Below are 23,446 nucleotides of genomic sequence, written 5' to 3' on the forward strand. Positions count from 1 at the left end.
CTTACATGAAACACGTGACAAAATAATAACCCAGTCTTAGGATATGATGCAAAAACTGAACAACTTAAGGGAAGAGTGTTGTGTTGTGGCCTCACCTGGCCCCCAGGCACACCAGCATCTGGAACTTCCCGTCTTTGCCGATGTTCCTCGGTGTGCTGTTGATAGCCCGCATGAAGCGGCAGAAATCCCGGGCCCTCATCTGCCAGTTCTCATCCAGCTCCAGGTCCTTCTGCTCCGGACTCTCAAAGTGACCCTGTGCCCTTTCTGCCAAGCGGAGTGTGGCACATGACACCGGTTACAATGCATCGGTGAGAACGAGCGATGAATTCAGGCTCGCAACTGAAAGGCAATAGAGGCGCTCACCTAAGAAGTCCCAGATGAAGATGTTCTTGAAGAGACGTGGGGTCCTGAAACCATGCAGGAAGACCTGCTCCAGTGCCCAGACCAGCCCATATTCTCCACACAGCAGCAGCGTCAGGCTGCTCCTCTGCACAGAAAGGCAGCACCATAGGTCACCCCAGAAGATTAACGCGCAGCAAGGTCGTCATCGTGAGCCAGCCTGTTGCTTCATGGCTGACGGGAAATGACAAATCCAAGAATCCACGGTCTCCTGAGTTCACTCACCTCTTTCTCTGGTTTGTGGAAGTGCTTGACGATCCCATTGATGGCCTCTCCCACTCCTTCCTGAATCTGTCCTGTGTTTAACTCTGTGGCAGGAGACAGTACCAGTTAAATGCATGTACACAGTGTGCCCTGCATTGTTTAAGCAAGGCCTGTGTGTCAATTTCATTTCTGTATTTTGGATCCTGTGACATATTTCTCAACAATAAAAAAAGTAACAGCAAAGCCTGACAGCTGACTGGCTACAAAGGCTTTTCCACTCATGCTGTGCTCATCCGTTATTGGTCTGACACTAAGCCCCTCCTACCCTAGCCCCGCCCCCCTTGTTTTTGATGTCCTTTCACACTCACTTGGTTTGCTGCTCGGTGAGATGTTGACAAACCTCCGTATCATTCCAGGGGACTGCTGCATGGGAGGGGTGCGGCACAGGCGTTCCTCGCTCTCTGGGATGGGGGTCACCAACTCCCCCACCAGGACGCGTTCCAAACTGCCATCATCCACACTTTTACCCAACCAGCGGCCGCATGGAAACCTGGCAGAATTGCATCGCTGGGTTATTTGCACGGCACATGCCTTTGGTACGGATGCTATAGATCACGCACGAGCTGTAGAGTATGGAAGCTACTTGAGCAAAGTCTGCTCAGTGACAGTATTAACAATGTCAAGAAACCAATACACGTGTTTGTTTTCATTTTAATACTTAAATCTATTTAATCACGTTGCTTATGGAAGCATTTAACAGGCCACCTATAAGCCACTGTTCCTTAGCACATGGGGGGGTGGGGGATTGTAAAAACCGGCTAATACAACCCCCCCAAAAATCATGTCTCCCCCTAAATGGGTGGAGACCTCAAGCCCCCCAATGTTCAAACCAAATTTACTCCCTTGTCCTGACCCATGACCTACAGCCCAAGCAGGTCATTTTATCTCCAAGATATGCTCACTTTGAAATCTGATCTTATGTTCTGATATGTCAGTGAGACTTGGCCGGCAACTGGTGATATTTAAATGAGAAATACTGATTAATACAACTTGGAATAATCTCAGTCTGTCTGAAGTTTCATATACTGCCTGGCCAAAAAAAAGTCACCAGCTGAATTTAAATCTGCACGTACTTAAGAGCCAATGACTGGATCATTATTACAGCTCAGCAACGTTATGCAGCAATAAAGTGAAATCAGCTGAGTACCTGAATCTACTGAATGGTCAGGTTACACCTCCATCCATCATCAATGGATTTTTTCTTCCCTAATGCCATGGGCATATTCCAGGACGATAAAGCCAAGATTCATTGTGAAAGAGTTGTTCAGGGAGCATGAAGAATCATTTTCACACATAAATTGGTCACCACTGAACCTAGACGTTAACCCCATTGAAAGTCTTTGGGATGTTCTGAGTGGTTCAAAACAGAGTGGTTCAACAAACCTATCATCAGTACAAGATGTCAATGAGAAATTAATGCAAATCTGGATTGAAAAAAATGTTGAGATGCCTCAAACAAATGGAAACAATGCACTGACAATTGTGCACCATAATCAAAGCTAAAGGCGGTCCAATTAAATATTAAAGTGTATGACTTTCTTTGGCCAGGCAGTGTATTAGGTCATTCACACAAGTGGCAGCAATAGCCCGGATTTGGTGACCTCATGGTGTTGCGGTGTGGGACTTTCAGAGTAAGGCTGGTAGTCACAGACCTAATTATATGGCCCAACATGACCTTAGGGCTCCCATTCATCACACTTAATTACTCATAGACCAGGCCAAGAGCTTCAAGCATTCAAGGTTTTATTCCTGTTAACTAGTTGAATTGTGATCATCCATGGGTGCCTTACACTTCATTCGTCATTCGTGATCCCTGGCCAAAGATAACATGCTAAACAGGAGCAATTTCCTAGCAGAGTTTTACTTACTTGTACGTGTGCCCAGTGACCTCGTTCCTCACCATGACACACTCCACCAGCCACTTTGCATACAATCCTGAGTTATCGTGGCCCATCTGTACTGTGGTGAGCTTGCCCAGATTCTGGCACTGCAGGAGAAAGACACAGTTTCCGTCAGACACTTGTCTGATTCCCTGCTAGGCTTCCGTGCTCTTTCACCTCTTGGCATGGCTACTGGATTCTGTCTGTCTCTCCAGACCCCACATCAATTCCATCTCCAAGTCATCTGCAGACTGGTGGAAGAAAGCCATTGGCATCATCCGCCATCGCAGAGCATCTCCACGTTACGTGTGGACTGAACTCCCACATCAAACAAAGATCACATGGATCCACCCATGCACAGCTTTCAGATTGTTCTACTTGCAAGACAGTTTTCCAAGAATGCTGCAACAATAATCTCACACTGTAGCAGGTTTATGGCGTAATCACATGTTACTGTAGGTGGACTCCAAACATTAAGCAGCATTTACTTAAGACAATTACATCCCACGCTGCTACTGACTGTCGGTAGACAGGCCAGCATAAAAATGCGTGTAACATTTTCATGAATACAGACTTACTGTCTTGAAATCGTTTCGCATCTCATATGTTATACTGGAGCACATCCAGCAAGACAAATTCCTTTTATGTTTAACGTACTTGACCATATTGGTTTTCAGATTCAGACTGGTTCTGTCTTAAAGGTGAAGTCTCGATGATTAATGACGCAGATAGGCAAACAGGTTCCAGGCTCATTGCTCTACTAGGCATTGGTTGAGCTTGCTTTGAGTCTCACCCACCTCAAAGGTGATCTCCAAGGAGTTCTTGGGCACCTGGAGAACCCCTGTTTCCGACAGCTCTCCAGAGACGCAGACCCAGGGGTTGGCCGTGAACATGGACCCCCCGAGCTTCTTGCTTGGGATGACCACCACGTGGTATGGGATTACTGGTCAAAGGCAAGAGATCACATGCATCCGTTTAGAGCATCTTGGTGTTATATTGTAGAAACTACAATCAGCTTCTCCACAGGACAATGAGAAGGCAAAGACCCCAGGCTTTATTACCTAATTAGTAAATCTGAAGGACTTGATGGCTGTCAATACATTGGCTTAATGTTCAGCCTAACCTAGTGATCTGCAATACTTTATGATCTACCTGTGAAACAGTTTGTACTATATCCCAGCATATACCAGTCACATGACCTTGTGTTTGTTAAAAGTGTCTAGTGTACCCAATATCTGAGGCCTCAAACATCTCTTGATACCGCAATATTTCCAGTTCTCCATGTGAGCTAGCAGATGTTGACCCCTTAACGGCACACATGCTTGAATACAGCAGTGGTCCGTTGGCACTTACAGACGGTGGTGAAGACATTGGTGAAGCAGAAGTAGTCGACAGCATTGAAGGACAGGAGATGGTAGAGGAACTGCTCCTTCTCATCATCGCAGCGCAGGAAGGCGTACCGCTTGTACAGCTTCCTGCGGGTGCACAGGTGGGACCCAGCGATGCATGAATTCCCCAAGTAACGTGCTACACCGACCAGAAAGGTGCACAAACGTAACCCTGCTGTACAAACGTAGCCAGAACTCTAACCCTAATGTATGAAGTCAAAGTGGCCCGAGTCACATACAAATATAAACTATTTTTTTTCCATCCATCCCTCCCTCCCTCCTTAACTACTGTGGTTTATTAATTCATTTTACACTAAATTCTTGTTCTAATGATCCCTACAACGCTCCAGCCAATCCAGGATGGAAATTAATCTGTTTTTAATTAATATACTTTTAACATTTTATTTCATTCCAAAGATTTGTGGCCACATTTACTTCAACAGCAGAAAGAGCAAACTGAATGACTTCCCCAGGTCCTGATATCAATCTGCAGACCAAATTCGAAGGTGTTTTTTAGAGGTGACACACCCTGGGAGTGACCCAGTTCACTGTGAAGGTCCCAGCACTTAATGAACCCCATTCAATATTTAATAGCGGGTTACAGAGTGCATACAGCCTTCACCTGGAAAAGCAGTTGGCAGACAGATGGAATAGAATGTATTTAACACAGCTCATTCATAATGTAGACGTTCTGAAATATTTCAGCTGTGCTTAATGCGAGTCTGAAGAGAATATTCAAGTTAATATATACTGAAAAGGAGACATTACATTTAGTATTGTTTTTAAAAAATTTAAGTTTAAAATTTGGATTGCCTCTAACAGAAACAAACTACACTAAGGGAACTATATACATGCAATAATTACAAAAAGGGATTTTCCATACTAATTATTATAAATATACTTTTACTTATCCAAATTACCCAAGCAAATAGAGTAGAATTTTATTATTCTCTATTATTCTATTCTATTATTCTCTGAGGAGTGTCCATATATTGAGAATCCAGCTTCAACCAGATGAAGCATAGATGCATGGGCCTTTTGTATCAGACAGCAGGTACCAGAAGGCCAGGCGATGCTCCGGAACATTCCGGCACCCGGGACACAGCCGTACCAGTTACGGGCGACTCACTTGGTGAGCTCCTGGTCAGACAGCAGCTGCTTGAGGTGCCTGGAAAGCATCTTCTTCTCCATGGTGAGGCGTACCCAGGCCCGCGCCTTGCCCACGTCCGTCTTGATCTCGCCGATGTTCTGGATGTGTCTGTGGCGGGGGCCCGGGGGGGGGGGGGGGGGGGGGAGGTGACAGAGCAGCTCAGTAATGGGTGCCTGGTAACTCCTGGTCTGCTCACGCCACTGCAGCCTTGCTCTAAGCATCTATGCCCAGCCCTGGTTCCTTGGTAGTGAACTAGGTCACATCCCCAGGGAGCTCCCGTCACCATGACAACGGGTGAACCTCCTCACAAGGACATCGCAGGGGGTGATGCTGTGTGTAAACTATATTCCGTGTTTGGACCATCCTTTTAAAGCCTGATTTTAGCATGGGGGGGGGGTTAGAAGTCAAGACGGGATCCCAGATCCCCGCAGCGCGCCTGGCTGCCCCCCCCCCCCCCACCTCTGCCAGCGCGTTCCACACATCCAGATGCATTTGACTGCGCTCCCCCGTCTCACTGAGAGTCGTCTGCAACCTGAGTGCCTCCCGTGGCCCGTGCGCATTAGCCCAGTTTCTCACAGAAGCGTGGCAGCGCCACATGAGGCCCTCTGGATGGCACGACGCTGCTCCCTTTTCATAAACGCGTCATCGTCATTCACCCCAAAGCCCGCAACAGTGGCTGGGCACCAAGGATACGGGTAAAAGGATAGAATGCGGCCTGTAGCCTGTTAGCATGAAAACACATCAGCTGGACCGGCAACTACACAAGATCTAAAGGTTTGTGTGGAACTCCTCTGACACCTCTGTAGGGGGCGCTCTTTGGAGAGAGATTGTAGATGTTGAAGCTGTGCAGAGGTCGATTAGTTGCTTCTGGGGCCTCACTCAAAAAGTCACAAATAAACAGCAAGTGAGTAAAATCAGTAGATTGTAGTTAGCAGAACATGCTGCTTCAGAATGTCCAACATAAGCAATGTGTTTATTTATTACTTAGTGTAGTGACTGTTTGTGGCCAACAGGGGGCCTGATGGAAATGTGTGGTCTGAGTGAGGTAAAACAGTCTCAGTGTGGCTAAGCTAACGCGAGTGCACCCTGGTCCAGACAGGCCCTCCCGTCTCCCTGCAGGAGGTCAGCTTATTAGGGTGGAAGTAATAGACGAGTCTAAAGAGGAACTTCCTCCTTCCCCGCACTGCGCAGGGAAATCACCTCTCACTCCATGAGCAGACTGCACTTGCTCTACTCTACCCACAATGCTGTGCACTGTTTTGTTTACAGTTCCCTCCTCCCCCTGGAGCTTACAGTTGTTTTTGTAATATTGTCTTTTCATTAGCTTTGTGTCACTGGCAGATGAAATTACTTAACTCTGATAAACTGCGTTAGGAACAAAAATATCAGACTTCGATTCACCCTGGGTAATGCCTGATCTCTGTGCAAACTACAAAGACATACACAGAATAAAAACAAAGGATTGTCAAAGATATAAACCAGAAACATAAAGAGTACATAACAGGAAAGGACTCCACAGGAAAGTTTTTATAATATTTTCACAAACTGGGGATGTGGACAGGAAACAGTTTCAGATAACTTCAGCTTGACATGTTTGAGAAAAACATGATGGCATCATTGCGTGGAAGCTTTGATCGTTTCCGGCCCATTCCATCTCCTTTGTAGGGCAGCTTAGGCCACAAATAATATTCAGATTCCCCACCATTCCTGCACCCCACATAAACTATTCATTTATCTTATTCAGGTCAAGTGGAAACCTCAGGCAACAGTCTGGACATCATGAATCGTTTAGTGTCTGAGCTGTGGGTGGGAGACTGGCTTGGGGTGGGAGGGGTTAGGGTTAGTGGGGGAGGGGGCAGTTGGAGGGTGGTGCACTGCACTTACCGCATATCGTCAATGAGGGAAACTTTTAGAGGGGGCATGGTGAGTCCTGCATCAGACTTGCGTCTCTCCGAGTCTTGAATAAGCCCTGAGACAGAGGAAGTATACAGTGAAATAACTTCTCACACATGGGAGTGACAGTAAAATGCTTGCCTGCATTTCTAACAGCCCATCCTGCTGCATGCCTCCAGCTGGGGGGGGTATGTTTACACACTGAAGAACCAGGCATCATTAATATTTGCACAAGACTATCACTTTAGCCTCCAGACCAGTAGGCAGCGCTCTGGCATACAAAATGAGGAATGACTGGTTCCACTGGCACAAATGTACAAAGAATTTTAAAATAAAAAAAAATGTTGCTTCCAAGATATTTAATTATTTAAGTAATCAAATAATCAAGAATTAATGAATACACACAATGTTTATTTTCTATTGATCTAGCATTCTCTCTTCTAAATTCTAATTAACGAATTTCATCAGGGTTATTAATTGATAGCATAAGTACCGTGAATATTTTTGCCTGCAGTATGTTTTCATGTAGAAATTACCTGATATTACTTGGTATCAAGTGATTACACTTAAATCCATTCTTGCAATAATATGGGACCAGGATGAAATGGAAGGTCAGCAGACCAGCAAAGAGCATTTCAGACAAAGTGAATGAGAGAAAGCAGGATCTAGAGAGGGCAGGATTCTGGGAGCCCTTTCGACACAGTGGCAGCCGCACGACAGTACCTGGGGGGTTCAGGCCTGAAGGGGTGGCATCACTCTTCTCTTTGCTTTCCTGGTAATGCAGCAGGTGTGACCACAAAGCCGATTTTCCCTGGCGGGGGGAAGGAGGCACAGCTGAAAGAGGCGTCTCAGACTGGGGGAGGGGCTTGCCTTTACAGAGCCCTCTGACGTCACCCGCGAGAGCCGACACAGCGGGGTCTGTCAGCCCCAGGACCAATCATCTGAGAGCCCTGCTGTGGCAGTGCCACATGAGCTCAGGCTCAAGGCCAAGGGCTCCTGGTTACAGTGCACCTTGTCCCAGGCGTACATGTGGGTGTTTGTCTACAGTGCGGATATTCTTACTCACTGTCTGCTGTTGTACACAAATGTATACACTATAGTCTGAAGGACTCGTGCAAAAAAATATCAGTGATACACAGGGTTTACAAAAGTGCTAATGCAATAAAGTGCCTTATACCTGAAAGTATTATTTGCACTTTATCTTTTCATTTATTTAATGTGTTCTTTAGTGCGTATCACTAGTATTTTTTCAGCTTACATGTTTTTCTCTATAAGGTGTCTTGAATAGTACAGGAAGGTAAATCTGAATTCTGTTATATATGACTTATGTAATGGTTTGTGGGACGGATTACTTATGTCAGCTGAAAACCGCCTGTACTATGTACGCATTAAAAAAATTGAATGTTGACTTATCAATAAAGGCTTTAGATTTAAGTTTCTTCAGATCTACCGCTTACTGATCCCGTCCTTTGCAACGCTCACAATATCTGTATCATATGTCGACATTGCACAATGTTTTTATTGCATAATGTGTTTACATATTCATTGTCATAATTGTACTCGCATTTATTGTCTTATTGACTGTTTAATTGTACTCTATTTTAAGCACCTTTATTTTATATTTGTGTTTAATTTATGTTTTCCAGTGGCGGGAAAACGATACAGAGAAACATCTTCAATGTGTGGTGTAGCTGACTACTTACTGTGTATATTACAATAAACTTTTAAACTGAGTAGGCTTTAGTAATTATTTCTTAAATCAGTAATCAATTACTGAAACAATATCCCATCATACTGCAGCTAGACCAATTTGTCAACATCATCTGGCATCTCCCTAGTTCCTACACTCCTTCCCAATGGTCTACCTGCTTGCCAACATGATCTGGCTCTGCTCTCTCTTACCTAATTACCAAAATTATCTGACTCAATCCTCTGCTCATTCTTGACAGTCTACCTGCTTGCCAACATTATCCGACTCGCTCCTCCACTCATTCCTGATGGTTTACCTGCTTGACCTGTAGCCCGTGGCTCCAGATCCGCTCCAGCAGGTCGCAGAGGCTGGCGATGAGCGTGTTCTCCTCCACGCCTGTGATGCTGACCTCCCCATGGCCCAACTCTACCGCCTCCCTGCCCATCTTCTCCACCAGCATGCGCTTGGTCTGCGGCACACCCAAGAGCATTCTTAAGGTCATCGTCTCAAGATGTCCCACTGCAAAGCTCAAACCCTCATCAAGACCATATAATCAACATCATCACTTTGACGCTGAACATTCCGGTGGACAAGACCAGTATTACACTCATATGATGATGTTGAAGATGCTGAAAATGCATACTACCTTGTTCCTGCATTCCTTCAGCAACCCTTCTACGAACTTCCAGTTGGTCTGTGCAATGACGGAGGGCGACAGGTTGGACAGCTTGGGCTGCCGGATCGTGGTGCCCAGGTTTCTGGCCTCCTGAATGTGCTTCTGCAGGGACAGGGACTTTGCTTAATCATGTCTTGAGAAAGTAGTGAGTGGGGGAAAAACAAGTAGGACCAATGTCTATAGACCTGAAGAAGAAAAACAATGTTCTTGCTCTAAGTCACGTCCTTTTCTGTTTAATTCATATTCCACTCAAAAATACCAAAATGTTTTGAATTTTATGAGTGCTTAACACAAAACCAAAACCGGAAAATCCCATTAACACATCAATCAAATAAAAATGTCCATCCTCATGGCAGACAATGATTAGTGGTGTCATCCCACATGACTGAGGAGGACTGCATTCCCACGTTTCAGTATAGATGAGGGGGGCAGGTCTGTGGATAGGCCCAGCCAATAAGAGCCCTCCTTATGACTGACTCAGACCCGTGTCTACTGCCAAGTGTCACTGGAGGTTAAAGGTCACAAATCTGAAAAATATCCATCTGCTAGCCCAGGGTTCTTCAAACCTGGACCTTGATTCCAAATACAGGCCTTGTTTTCAGTTCTCCCAGGTAGTTAGTTTAATAATGACTGATTCTGATTGGTCAGAGGCTTCACACCCGGCTCACAGGTAACAGAAGGCTGGAAAACCAGCAGGACTCGGACCTCGAGGACCGTGATTTGAATTACCCCTGTGCTAAGCCTGTCGTCCTCTAGACAGCGTAAGAGTCCTAAAGGCTCTGGCTTGCTGCGGTGAGGTCTCACCTCTCTCTGGTCGTTATCCAGGTACAGGTGTTCCGCGTGCTGCTTCTGCTTGTCCCGCCTCCTCCACTGAGCTGCGGTACTGCGCTTGGACCACCTGGTGTGCAGCGGACAGCGCCGAAGCATCACTGCGATGTCACAACAGTGCCAACGTGCAGCGGCGCACACATTCACACTACGGGCAATTTAAATACACCAATTACGCCTAATTACATGGTTCTGGGCTGTCAGAGGAGGGGATACAACATCGGGGGAAGAGAGAATAGTGATATGTGACTCTTCCCCGTTGGGAAATTGCCGTTTCACATATCCCATCTTGCTCTCCATGAGATACACAGACACAAATATAGAAGTAAAGAGCAAAACTTGGGGTCTGAGCACAAGCATTTATCCAGCATCTCTGGAGCAATTGGAGGTTAAGGACTTTACTCAAGGGCCCATCAGTCTGCCAACCCTGGGATTTGAACCAACAACCTTCTGGTGACGGGCACAGCATCCTAACCCACTGAGCCACACACACAATACTTCTGTCACTTGGATGGCAGTTCCTACATTATTGTGCTGTTTTGGTCAGAGTGCCATTACCCAGCATTCCCTGCGGCCTTCGCCTTACTTGTTGCTGGTGGGTCCAGCTGAGAGCACGTCGGACTGCAGGCGAGGGAAGAAGCCGGGCTCGTAGCGGCCCTGGCCGATCTTCATGTCCAGCAGGTGGGGGTGAAGTGCCGTGTGGTCGATCTTGGTCACCCTCGCCTCGATGGCCTTCTCTGGGGGCAGGATGCAGGAAACGGAGTTAATGTGAGTCACATGGCCGTCTATGGGCTTCACTGGAGCCCCGGGACAACTTAAATTACCACTGAGAATGAGCAGGAGATTCACAGCTGCGTTTCAAATGCCCCTTTAAGAATGTATGGCTCCCCCTACCTGCACACCTAAAAATGACAGCCTAGTAGATTACCATCGCATTTCAGACTCATGTAGAATGCAGTGAGGATTTTCTAACCCTTATCCCAAGGGCCTAACAGTAAACCGCGACTGTTCCCACTGCTATTGTCATGCAGGTGTTACTGCAGTACGAGGGCCTGAATCAGCAGTACGGATTCTACTTCCAGACCATCAGACTTCTGAACTCTGATCAATGAATCCATTCTATTATCCCGAATCCACCACATCCTTACTCTTAATCATATGACCATTCATTGTATTATGTTATGTTATTTGCCTCAAATTTGCACGCTATTTATTATTGCTATGCTGCAGTAATTTATACTTCCTATTTGCACTATTCATTTCTATTTGCACTCTCGTCATTGTGATTTGATCTGATATGATTATGCTGCCAGCCACAGGGTATGAACCCATGACCTTCCAGATGTGGGCACAGATCCCAAAGCCACCAAGCCGTGCGTACCTGACTCTTCGGCGTTGGTGCACTTCTGGTACATGGACGTCCTCAGCGTGGGCGTCCGCACGTTGAGCATGCGCACCTTCTCCACGCGGGCGTCGAACACCCGCAGCGCGTGCTCCTTGTCCTCGTCGTCGTGGCAAAGGATCTTGCTGTCGACGAAGGAGGCGAACGTCTGCGTCTCCAGGAAGCGCGACAGGAAGGGCAGGTAGGGCTCGGGCTGGTCCGACAGGAAGGAGGCCTAGGGGGCGACATGGAGCACTTGATTATAAAACAGTGTGGAAGTATTGAGTGACCTGGTGGTGCTTCATCCCTGATAATAGAAATTGGACTTCGGTTTCAGAACCCGCTGACTGATCAAGCATCCTGTTAAAGCCTTTCCCAAATTCCGATTCCTGATTGCTTCCCTGATGTTGGCTTTTGTTTCCATTTTGTTAAACCCACCTCCCCCCTAAATATAGCCCCCGTCCCTTTCTCCCATCGCATGCTCACCTATCTGCCCACACCCTGTACTGTACTTCATGCTGCGGTTAATATTCTGCTTTTGCACTGTAGCAGTACTATAATACTTTTGTGATTACTTGCACATCCTTGGGACTGAGTGGTGGCGCTGAGGGATCTGTACTGGTAACTGGAAGGTTGCTGGTTCAAATCCCGTGAATGCCCAGAGTAATTCTAGGTTGGGCCCTTGAATGAGGCCCTTAACCCGCAGTTGCTTTGTCCTGGGTATGATGTTAATCTACATCCAGCCCTGTGAGGAGGTCCTCCAATTTACAGGGAAAAACTTGGGGGTTGGTGGCAGGATGAGCTCTCCAGCCACTGGAAAAAAACTCACACTGGTCATTTCGGACTGCTGAGGTGTCACCTGACACATGGCTGCACTCAGGTTCTCATCCCCGAGGAGGTTTGTCATGTAGTGGGTGCAGTAACGCACTGTATCAGTGCACGCTCCTTACACACTGTATCAGTGCACGCTCCTTACACACTGTATCAGTGCACGCTCCTTACACACTGTATCAGTGCATGCTCTTACACACTGTATCAGTGCACGCTCCTTACACACTGTATCAGTGCACGCTCCTTACACACTGTATCAGTGCACGCTCCTTACACACTGTATCAGTGCATGCTCTTACACACTGTATCAGTGCATGCTCCTTACACACTGTATCAGTGCACGCTCCTTACTGCATATCCCCATTAATTATCTATTGTTCACTGTCTTTTATCTTGGACTGTCTTGTCCTTTTCTGCAGTGCTGTTTATTCTGTTGTACCCACCATGCATCTGCCATCATCCAGCAACTGGTATAAGAATTTCACAGTGTCCCTCTAAACAGACATAACAATAGAATTTGAAACTTGAAAACCTAGCTTTTTTAAGGTATGAGCTGCTTATTTAAATTTCAGATGAATTAATTTCAGGTTCCTCCCCTCCCTCTGACCTGGCATGACAAGACAGAGTGGTTATCTCCCAGCGATGCAGTGCAGCTGTGTCTAGATGGGCACTCGCCTTGTCAAAGTTCTGCATCTGGTCACGGGTGCTGAACCATGACTCTTTGTCCTGGCTGGATTGGATGACGAAGACCTCGTAGTCGGCGAACATTTGCGTGAAGCGGTTGGCGAAGACCTCGCGCATGCGGATGTTGAGCAGGTGCGTCCGCAGGTCCTCCTCGCCGCACTGCACCCTGGGATCGCCGTTGGTGCCGGAGGTCTCCATCCCATCCAGCTGGAAAAGCCGGAGGGAGCAAGGGAGAGAGAGGAAAAGAGAGAGAGAGAGAGAGAGAGTCAATGAGAGGCTAAGCAGAACAATAAGCCATCACTTTTCAAATTTTATTGCAGTTGAGGCACATTTATAGTTACATTCATTACACTTCAATACATTTAAAAACTTATTTGACAATTTGAGCCAAATTAAACAATTATCTTGGTAATGTCTAAAATGAAATGAGAGCTGGAGAGAAAGAATAGAGATGCAAGGAAAGAGCGATGTATAACGAGGTAGTAAGAGAGAACAGTACAAAAAAAAGAACAGTAAACAAAAAGAATTACAGTCGCCTGAAGGGAAACAGCTGGGCCCATAAAGCTGCCCATCACTACACATCTGTAAGGAGGCGGAGTCGTCTCAAGCTGCCTGGCTACTCGCCAGCATTCGTGCAGCAACAGCAGGTGCCAGTTATCAGGGATACTTTTCATTCATCCCCCTGCTGTCCTTCAATGGTAGTGAACAGGGCTATGAACAGACGAGGACTCGTTCACATTAAGGTCACTGAGCTTAACTCAGCCGGAAGTGGCACCCAGTAGTACCCAGTGGCTCACGCTGCTCTCATCCCCGACCAGTATAAGCGGTTAGAAGATGAATGGGTACAGCTGTTTTTTCTGCATTTTGGAAATTTACTATTAATATTGTACAGCTATATTGGAATGTGTTTTTGCACATCCTATCTTGCTCTGCTTTGTGAAACACACAGGTTAGAGCAAAGCTTGGGGACAGAGCCCAGGATCAGTCATGCATTCAGAGAGCCTCTGAAGTATGTTTAAGGGCCCAAAAGAGATGTGGCTACTCTGCCAAACACAGGAGTTGAACCAGCAACCTTCTGATCACAGGCACAGAGGCCTAATCCATGTAGCTTCCAAGAAAGTGCAAACCACAACAGCCCAACAAACGATGCTCATCATCCTCTGAGTTATGGGCCCTGCATGCCTCTTCTGTGCCCCTCTGCCCCACGTCCTCTCATGGTCTCTTTAAGGAGTCCACAGTGATGTCACGGAAGAGCACCCCCCACCCCCCCCCAACAGACATGTTACCTTCTCCAGCCTCACACCGGTTCGTTTGACCAGGGCCTGCAGCCGGACGATGGTCTCGTTCTCCTTCAGCAGATCCAGAGGCGAGCCGGCCAGGTTGCCATTGCGGCGGTCCGAGGCCACGTCGCAGCCGCGGAAGCCCCTCGGCCCCCCCACGCCCTCGCCGCTGCACGCTCTACCCTCGGGGGGGATGCCAAACAGCATCAGCACCTCGCAGATCTCCTGGATGAACTCCAGCTTGTTAGGGAACTGCGGCAGATCCTCCGGCAGTTCGATGAAGTGGTTGTCGATGTCAACAAAGCACAGGTTGGCCTACAGAACAGTATTAGTACAAGTTACTAGTCACTGTTATCGATGTGATACAACAAATCCAAGACCAGGATCCCTGCATTTCTAATTTCCTCCAGCAGGTGGCAGCTCACAGTTAAAGAAGAATGTTAAGTCAGTTATACCAATTCTTCATAGCAATACTTCATAGAAATGTTCCTTGAAAAAAGAAACTAATTTTTTGGTAAATCAGTGATTCACTGTGACATACTAGGTTTGTTATTTGTATTTGGCTGAAGGGCTAATATTTGGGTGACTGCAGGTATTACACCATTAAAGAAGTCACTCCAATGTAAATGAGTCAGTACGCTTTTTATTTATACAAATAAAAAAAGTTCATATCACACCCTGGCTTAGGGTATTTATCTCTTTGGAAAGACACTGAATAACAGTATGGAACCAAACAATACAAATGAGAATAACCTGTAGTCCACAAACATGTATTAACCTGCAGTTAACGTGATCTGCTGTTCGTTATCCTCAAGGGTAAAAACGGGTTAAAGTGTCAACATACACACCCCGCTGGCAGGACTGTACCAATTCCTCGTTATTCTATGCGTTATTGAATTTCTAGGGCAAATATATTTACAGAACATAATGGAGAGTGGCTGCTTATCGCGGCGATCGTGCAGAGAAGTCACGCGGCTAACGCGCGGGAGCGTCATTCTTAGACTCAGGTGCGCTCATCGCAATCAGCTGTGATGGGGGTGTGTGGTGCTGGACTGGGAAATAACAGCCACATGAGGCATCTGTGAAGGCATATCTGATTAAATGGGGGGGGGGGGGGGCAGGTACTTCAGAGTTACTGTCCAGTCATTACTGATATTTATCAACCATTATCGCTGTAACTTCAGCACCTTGCTGTCCTACCTACTTGTATGTAGTATATATATTGCATGTATATTGTCAATATACTGTATGTTATGTATATTGTGCGTATACTGTACATATAGTAGCATTTTGTATATTGTACGTTTGTTTAAGGTATACTGCATATGTCGTATGTATGTTGCATGTACTTTATTGTTCTTGTTATTCTGTTATTTGATATTGTTCTTCCTCGTTATATGTCGTTTAAGTCAGCAGGGGGGAGGGCAAGCGAGCGGTTCACTGTACGTGTACAAGTGACAATAACGCTTTGGAATCCTTTGAGTCCTCGAATCTCTGAACAGCAGGGGGTGTAATGGGGAGATTGACATGTAGATAAAAGACAGAGAGACGGAGAGATTCTTGGGTGAGTCATTAGGATAATTACCCAGAAGTACAGTACATCGCACGCTGCAACCACGAGGTTTTCTGTGTTTGTCAAAATGTCAAAATTCTGGGCACTTCTAGGCTGAGTAATAGATTTCCCGAACAGAGAACAGATTTCTGACTGATTCTATCACTGCTGTCAACACTGATAGCATCTCAAGGGATTCATTTTGACAACCAAAGTTCAGGTTTAGATCACAGAAGCACCTTCCTGATGTATCTTTGGGTGCAGAATTTAATGTCCATCATTTTCGATAGTATCAAAGTGCATTGTCGGAAACGTAAACCATCAGAGTTGCCTGGAAGAGAAGAGAATGGGGGAGATTGATGTGGAAAACGCAGAGAGGAAGATGAAGGAGAAGCATCCCACTGTTCTCGTTCCTGGACCTGGATAGCTAACACTAACGTCAGACAACTAGGAGACGTTAATGGCAAATGGCACACTCTAGGTGCTGGGGCTGGGTAGTTGTTTCTAGGGCCCACTGAAAAAGTCACTGTGCGTCACCCTCCCGGATGTTTGGAAAACGAAAAACGGCTAGTGAGTAGAGTCAGAAGATCGTAGCTAGCTAGGTGGTTAGCAGAATACGCTGCTTCAGGATCTCCAATAGGGAACGTGTTTATTTAATATTTAGTGTATTGATGGTTTGTGGCCAATAGGGGGCTCCATGCAGATGCGTGGTGTGTGTTGGTAAACACCCACCTCCTGGGGCAGCTCCAGCTTGGATCGGTCATCCTGACCGTTGGAGTGCAGGCCCATCAGATAGGGTACAGGCGCGTCCAGGAAGTGCAGCAGCGAGGCGGGCAGGATGGGCACATAGACGTGCTGCCACTGGAAGGGGAACATCAGGGCGGTGATGCTCTCGGCCACCGTCATCAGCCTCTGGTAGTCTGCGGGAGACACGGGAAGCAGGGATCAGCCAGAGCTCTCCGCATCCTTCACTGGGTCTGCAGAAGATCAACGTCCCTCAGTAACAAAGACACGTGACTGCTTCTCAGCTCACCAATTCTAACAGTTAAACATATATCAATAACTAAAAAACAGTTTTTTTTCGTACATTATTCCTATTTACATTTATTCATTTGACAGACACTTTTGCCCAGAGCACCATACAAGTGCGGATCGCAGAGTATGGTCAGCCAGTGTCCCTGAAGCAATAGGGGTTAAGGGCCTTGCTCAATGGCCCAACAGTGAAATCATTCTGCCAGCCATGGGATTTGACCCAGCAACCTTCCGCTCACAGGCAGAGCTGCACAACACCCACATATAAATTTTATAATTCTGTGCATTAATTTTGTCTTGGGGGTTTGGTATTAAGTCATTTGTAGATTAAAGTTCATAGAAGTCAATTCATATTTATTTGTATCTGAAATCAGTTGTAGGTGGGGCAGTGGCCTCACACCCCTAGGGTTGCGGGTTCGACTGCTGCCCCCAGCTCTGTGTGTGAGGAGTTTGCACGTTCACCCTTCGTTCATGGGGTCGTCTGGTTTCTTCCAAACAGGGAGGTTGGGAGGATTACTGCCTTTACATTTTCCAGTTCTGGTGACTACAGCTGCATGCTACATGTTCTACAGCTGGACTGGCATCTTATCCAGGCTGTCACATGCCCTGTCACATGCCCTGTCACCTGCCCTGTCACATGCCTTCCAGGTGGTTACAGGTAACGGATGCATTCATTGGCAAGTTTGTGTTCTTTATTTAATTATATTGGCATTTTATAAATTCTTGCTGTCATAGCGAAAAATTTCAATATGTCACATAAGTAGCACTTACTGTCTGCGATTACTGAATGTGTGCCGTCAAGCGCTACGGGGAAGATAAACAAGGCTACTTCTTACTGGAAAACTGTCAGACCGAGAGAGCCCGAGTGCCCCAAACAGAACCACTGCAGGGCTGACAGAAAAGCCCTCAATCAGGATGCTGCACGGCCAGCAAATGTAAACAGTCAGGGTCCATGCAGGGTTATATGGTGGCCAGACTGCCAGTGTGGGGGAGGGCTAGTATTTGGGGTGTCATTTCTCATTTTATATTTTGTTGTTTTGAGTTATTTGCCCCCGTGGTGATAAAAAGGAAGCAACCTTTTCAATTAAATTACAAAAAAAAAAAAACAATTTCTTATTATTACTTTTTCAATTACAAAAATCATACAGTTAATATTCTAAATACAGAATACGTGATCTTTTGTTTGGTTTCAAATTTGTGCTGTGTCTAGTTAAGGAGTGAAGAAACGTTGCTCTTATGCTTGGCCATTTGTGTGCCTGAGAAGGAACAGGCTGATATAGAACTGATACGGAATAGAAGTGTGCGAGATGGATTTATGTATTTTTGAAATACAAACTACAGCATTTTATTTTGATACTTTGCTTGGTGGCTGTATTTTAGTTTATTCTGATACACTTTCAAGTATGGCATTTTGTAATCTGTATCAAAATATATTTGGATGTATTGTTGCCCATAGTGAAATACAGACAGCAGACTGGGTACAGCTGTGGTCTCCTGCTGCATTTCCCCTCCCCTTCTTCCCATTCCTGCTTCCCCACTCCTATTCCATCCTCCCCCTTTCCCACACACTCCTCTGGCTCATCATCCCACCACCCTTTACCCATAATTCCACTCGCTGCTCGTCGCTCAGACATTCAGGCGATGGCTCCCTGTTTAGGATTCAGAGGGACGGGCTTCTGGGAGAATCCGGGAGTGCAATGCTAATCTGGGCTCTCGGAACGCAACTCCTCCTCGTGGGGGTGGGGAGGGGGGGGGATACACAACGCTGTCTGGATCTGAGACGCTCCTTATTTAGGCAATGAAATGAAGGAGACATGGAGATACATGTCAAGGACTTGGCTGTGGTGGCAGCATAGCCACCATCATGGTCCCACCCTGGTTTCACTGAAGGGACGCAGATCCTCCAGGTCCTAATTCAGTGAACGCCAATATGCCACAGAGCTGCTATATATCCAGCAGTGAAACCAGGGCTAATGCCTGTCAATCAAAATACACCTGCACACAGGGGCAGGTTCGCCCCCCCCCTGTAGTGACTGTATTTCACCAGCAGAGGGCACTATGCAGATATCTGGTTTGCCTGATGGTAAACACAGCTGGGGTGAGCACTTGGCAAAGATTTGTGCTGTTATTTGTGCCATGATTGCTGCCCTATGAATTCTGCTTTTTAATTCCAACTGGCGTCAGTACAGCGACAGCCCCTGCATATTAAACTCTGCTGTCGGCCCTCCCCGATAATCCCTGGGGGCTTAAGCCCCATGAAGACCCTGCATAAACTGTGCAACATTTAAACTTCTGGGGGGCGGGGGAAAGGGAGCGCATGATGTCATCTCCAACCAATGATATTTACGCTCCATCAGTGACATCCTCCCCTTTTGTAGATTGTTGCTGAGCAACAGCCCAGAGATGCACCTGAAAGGCCTGCCCACGTTCCTTGGATTAACCCTTCGGGGAGGCGGTGGGTCCCGTGTGCTCACTTTATTAATTTAGCACACGCTTTTTGCCCGAAGTGATGCAAAAGTGAGGCTGACAATACATGAGGCGAGCGAGTCTCTTTTTCAGAGCTTAGAAGCAGCTGGACGAACTGCAAGATGAATGAGCTCTGATGCATGGCACTGGATATGAGAGACCTTAAAGGCACAGAGGGCTATTTTCCAAACAGTACACCTCAAAATAGCCCTAATCTGAGAACTAATGCAGGCATTCTTTCAGACTTATGGCACAGAGTGATCTGTCCCTAATCGAATACAGTCACTATTATACTCCTTACATTTCAATGAATGCTATATTAACTGATGACACGCAGCAATATCGAAACTGGCGTTCACCATTTTCATTAGAAAGTCATTACAAATTCCTGCTTATTAATAATGAGGTTTATCTTACTAAGAATTCCGGTCAAATTAAATCCAGTAACTATGTTAATGACATTTTTATTGGGGGGGGGGGGGGGATCTTGGTTTTTAATTTATATATGGGAAGCAGTAAAACGACCCTGTTGAGGATGGTAGCATAATCAGAGGTATAATCTTTGGTATTGAGGGCGCTAATAGAGTTAACCCTCGCTGCTAGCGCATGGTTGCTGCCAGGCAAGGAGTTAGATGTCTGTGTGATGAGGGCTGGGGGGGGGGGGGGGGATGACAGTGCAGCAGATCCCAGGCACACAGGAGGGGAGACTCGCCCCAGTGCCGATTATCCTACATGCCGCTCTGATGATTCTCATCCCTCCTTTTGGAAGGATGATGTCACCGGGGTGACAGAAGCAAACACTGCAGGACCTTAAAGTCCTGGACCCCAGTACGGGATGGAGAGAATGGAGCATGAATCACCGTGGGTTCAAATGTGGGGTGGGCTGGGGGTCACTATGGGCACTGCTCCTGTTGCTAAACAAGTATAGCATTGTGCTAAAAAAAAATGCAAAGGTTGTGGGTTCAGATCCCAAGGAGTACAGAAATTGTAATACTTTCGATGCACGCATCAGACAAATGAGTAAATCATGAGTATGGATTAATGTTAGTATGGATTACAATGTGTTGGTTTATATCAATAAGGATTAAGTTCAATATCGGCTTGGGCGAAAAGTGTTGTGTACGGCACGAGACAGTGTTGAGCTGACATCTCCTGTAGAGTGATCAACTGTCATCTCTGGGCACATAAGATTGAGGTCAAATTTGTTTGACCTTGTCTGAGCAGAAAAAGGAATGGATATTGAACCTTTATCCTGAAAGCCCCTATTGGGGTAGTCAGTCCCTTTCAATTCACCTTCAATCTGGACACTTTAATCACCTCCGACCAGGTACACATGGTCAGATATGTTACTCACCTCTTTTCCAAAAATTTCAAAGATGATTCCTGGTGCAGCAACATAATAAAAATCTAACCATCCCAAATCTACCCATCACATCTTAAAATTTAAGGTAATTTTCCATAATCCATCTTATCCAGCACAGGATGTCCATTAACCAGAGAGCAAAGGACACCCTGGATGGGATGATGGTTCATCACAGACAGGGTGCACAGACGCACGCTGTAGGCCACGGGTGTCAAACTCCAGTCCTGGAGGGTCGGAGCCCTGCACATTTTTGGGTTTCCCCTCATTTAACACACCTGATTCAACGCCTTTCAACTCCTTGTGCTAATTACCACATGGCTCTTGAGCTACACAGGGTCCCAGCCCTCCAGGACTAGAGTTTGACACCCCTGCCCTAGACTATGAAGGAAACCCTTGTAAACTCCTCACACACTGGGTGGGAATCAAACCCACACCAGGAGGAGATGTGAGGCAACGAAAAATATAGTTACCTGTGTGCCCATGCTTTCGCCTATATGCCATTCCCCGAAAATTAAACACTCACACTAAGGGCCTCATTTAAAAAAATCATCTGAATATCTCATAGAAATTAGAAATTCAATGCTTACCACTTATCATACAATATTCCATGAACAATTCTCAAAAACTTTTGAAATCAAAGCGGACTTAAAAGGTAGCCATGAGGAACCGTGAAATAAGAAATGGGCAGAGGTGGAAAGTTCAGGTCCAGAAAGTACAAATCCAGACCAAGATTTTATTCCAACCAACCAGTTAAGTACTGTGTGACTGTAACTCTTTATACTCAACAGGTTGGTTGATGGTCTGGATTTGCACTTTCTGGACCTGAACTTTCCATCTCTGAATATGGGTGCTAGAGGGGCCTACTGAGGGACTCACGCTGGGAGTAGAGCAGGATCTGGAACTCCAGCAGGGCGCAGGTGAATAGCTGCAGCACGTTTTCCACGCCCAGGAGCTCGAAGACCTCGCCGATGGGAAAGTCGAAGAGCGGCAGTTCGACGGTGCTGGGCCGCTGACACACCACGGGCCCGTAGACACCCGAAAACTTAAGGGAGCGCCCGGGAGGCGGCAGAGGCACCTCGTAGAGCACGTTGTAGATGTAGCTCTCCAGGGGCAGCGGCGGCGGCTGGGCGGAGGTGACGGCGCGGTACAGCTGCTGCAGCACCTGGCAGCACGCTTGCGGAAAGGCCATGGGCGCCAGCAAGCAGATACACTTGGAGGCGAAGAGCGTGTCCCGGCCGATGTCGTAGGAGTCGAAGCGGCGAAGGCGTGGGACGTCGTGCCGCTCAGCGTTGTGCATGTGGTAGAGCGTCTGCATGGCGCCGCAGATCTGCTTGCTGGTCACCTCCTCGTAGAAGGTGAGTGCGAAGCCGTACGTGCGCGAGCCGTCCTCGCGGGTGATGATGAAGGAGTGGAAACATGGCTCGCGGGCGTCTGCCTGCGTCCGGAATGACAGCCCTTTTGGCATACAGAGCTGTGGGACACACGGGGGGGTCAGCACAGACTTACCATCAGGACTCCCCCTTAAATTACCATTCATGGTCAGCAGGATACTATAAAACAAGACTATCGTATAATACACATACGATATATGGGGATAAGACAAATGTTCTCAGGAACCCAATTATCCCAAGTCCTGTCCAATAATAGGCCTGAATTATGGGGTCTGGTCTCAGTTAACTAATTCCAAGATTTTTTTTAAATATGAGGGGACACCCCCTTAGCCCGATGCCCCCACCCCCCAAGGCTGCGTCTCACCATGCCCACGGCGTCTTGGTCAAAGGGACTCCACTCCACATTCTCAGGGTAGTGTGCTAAAACTTTGGATTTGAAGGTCCTCCGTAGTGGACTCTGCTCAAAATTCTCGCCTGGGGGGGGGGGGGGGGGAGGTGGGTACAACAAAGAGGGATCAGTGTATGTGTATGGGGGGTGGGGGGGGTGGGGGAGCACAATCCAAAGCCCACACCAGGAGGGTTGCGGTGGAAGCAGGGGGGGGGGTGCAAGTGTCCAATCAGAGGCAAGCGTAGGGTGTAAGGTGGTCCACGGGCAGTAAGAAGACTGGCATTAAACGGGTGTGAAGGGCATATTGCAGAAGGAGCTGCCACCCAGCAGACTCAACGTGTGAGGTCACACAGAGGGCACATGCGACTGACGGTAGTGAGCCAATCAGGAAAGGGCTTACAAAAAATTGCATCCGCAAATGAAGCGTTTTCACCACGTCGAGTGGAGAAATGAGGGGAATAGGAACACGGACCTTTTCTGGGGCCTGGAAATAAACAGGGTGGCAGCCATTACAGCAATATGGTGGAAAAAACAACAATAAATCAGCCAACCAATCAAGAAAAAACGGCAAATTATAATAAGGCGCCGGGGACATAATCAGAGGTGCACGGGTGTTCTTGGTAGAACATACAGGTCATTCGGGGTGAAGAGGGTGGAACAGGGGGGATTCCTGCTGGCGGAAAGGTACGACAGGCAGTGATCGCTGTTCGGAAGATGTTGGAGTAGGAGGAAGAGGAAGGGCCCTTTATGTCCTCAACGCCGGCGAGCTTGGCTCATCTCATAATTAGGCAACGCGGCTGTAGAAGTAGGGCAGGGTCCATAGGTTAAAGGTTAAGGGGGCACAAGCAGAGTGCAGAGGGTTCCAGTGTAATGAAATCAGAGGGTACAAAGGTGTGGGGGGTGGGGGGGG

General features: G+C 47.0%; 1 protein-coding gene across 5 annotated transcripts in view; it reads right to left on the minus strand.

Moving 5' to 3' along the window:
• LOC111850530 (DENN domain-containing protein 5A-like) overlaps window positions 1-23,446 on the minus strand; it is a 35,563-nt gene that overhangs the window by 2,893 nt on the left and 9,224 nt on the right. For 2 of the 5 annotated variants that reach the window (XM_023824498.2, XM_023824500.2), the window contains 20 exons: window positions 22,513-22,622; window positions 21,634-22,228; window positions 16,629-16,816; window positions 14,351-14,659; window positions 13,056-13,271; window positions 11,550-11,784; window positions 10,755-10,905; window positions 10,145-10,238; window positions 9,311-9,442; window positions 8,981-9,133; window positions 7,698-7,785; window positions 6,966-7,050; window positions 5,061-5,189; window positions 3,897-4,018; window positions 3,341-3,486; window positions 2,532-2,650; window positions 972-1,153; window positions 625-707; window positions 364-487; window positions 96-264 (listed from right to left, as the gene is read on the minus strand). In XM_023824498.2, the coding sequence (XP_023680266.2) occupies window positions 96-264; window positions 364-487; window positions 625-707; window positions 972-1,153; window positions 2,532-2,650; window positions 3,341-3,486; window positions 3,897-4,018; window positions 5,061-5,189; window positions 6,966-7,050; window positions 7,698-7,785; window positions 8,981-9,133; window positions 9,311-9,442; window positions 10,145-10,238; window positions 10,755-10,905; window positions 11,550-11,784; window positions 13,056-13,271; window positions 14,351-14,659; window positions 16,629-16,816; window positions 21,634-22,228; window positions 22,513-22,622 (3,430 nt within the window). Of the gene's footprint in view, window positions 1-95; window positions 265-363; window positions 488-624; window positions 708-971; window positions 1,154-2,531; window positions 2,651-3,340; window positions 3,487-3,896; window positions 4,019-5,060; window positions 5,190-6,965; window positions 7,051-7,697; window positions 7,786-8,980; window positions 9,134-9,310; window positions 9,443-10,144; window positions 10,239-10,754; window positions 10,906-11,549; window positions 11,785-13,055; window positions 13,272-14,350; window positions 14,660-16,628; window positions 16,817-21,633; window positions 22,229-22,512; window positions 22,623-22,936; window positions 23,021-23,167; window positions 23,431-23,446 lie in introns of those variants that run through there. The other 3 variants (XM_072698506.1, XM_023824497.2, XM_072698507.1) reach the window with 3 other exon arrangements.

The sequence above is a fragment of the Paramormyrops kingsleyae genome, chromosome 13 (genome assembly GCF_048594095.1).
Source record: "Paramormyrops kingsleyae isolate MSU_618 chromosome 13, PKINGS_0.4, whole genome shotgun sequence".
Lineage (NCBI taxonomy): Eukaryota > Metazoa > Chordata > Actinopteri > Osteoglossiformes > Mormyridae > Paramormyrops > Paramormyrops kingsleyae.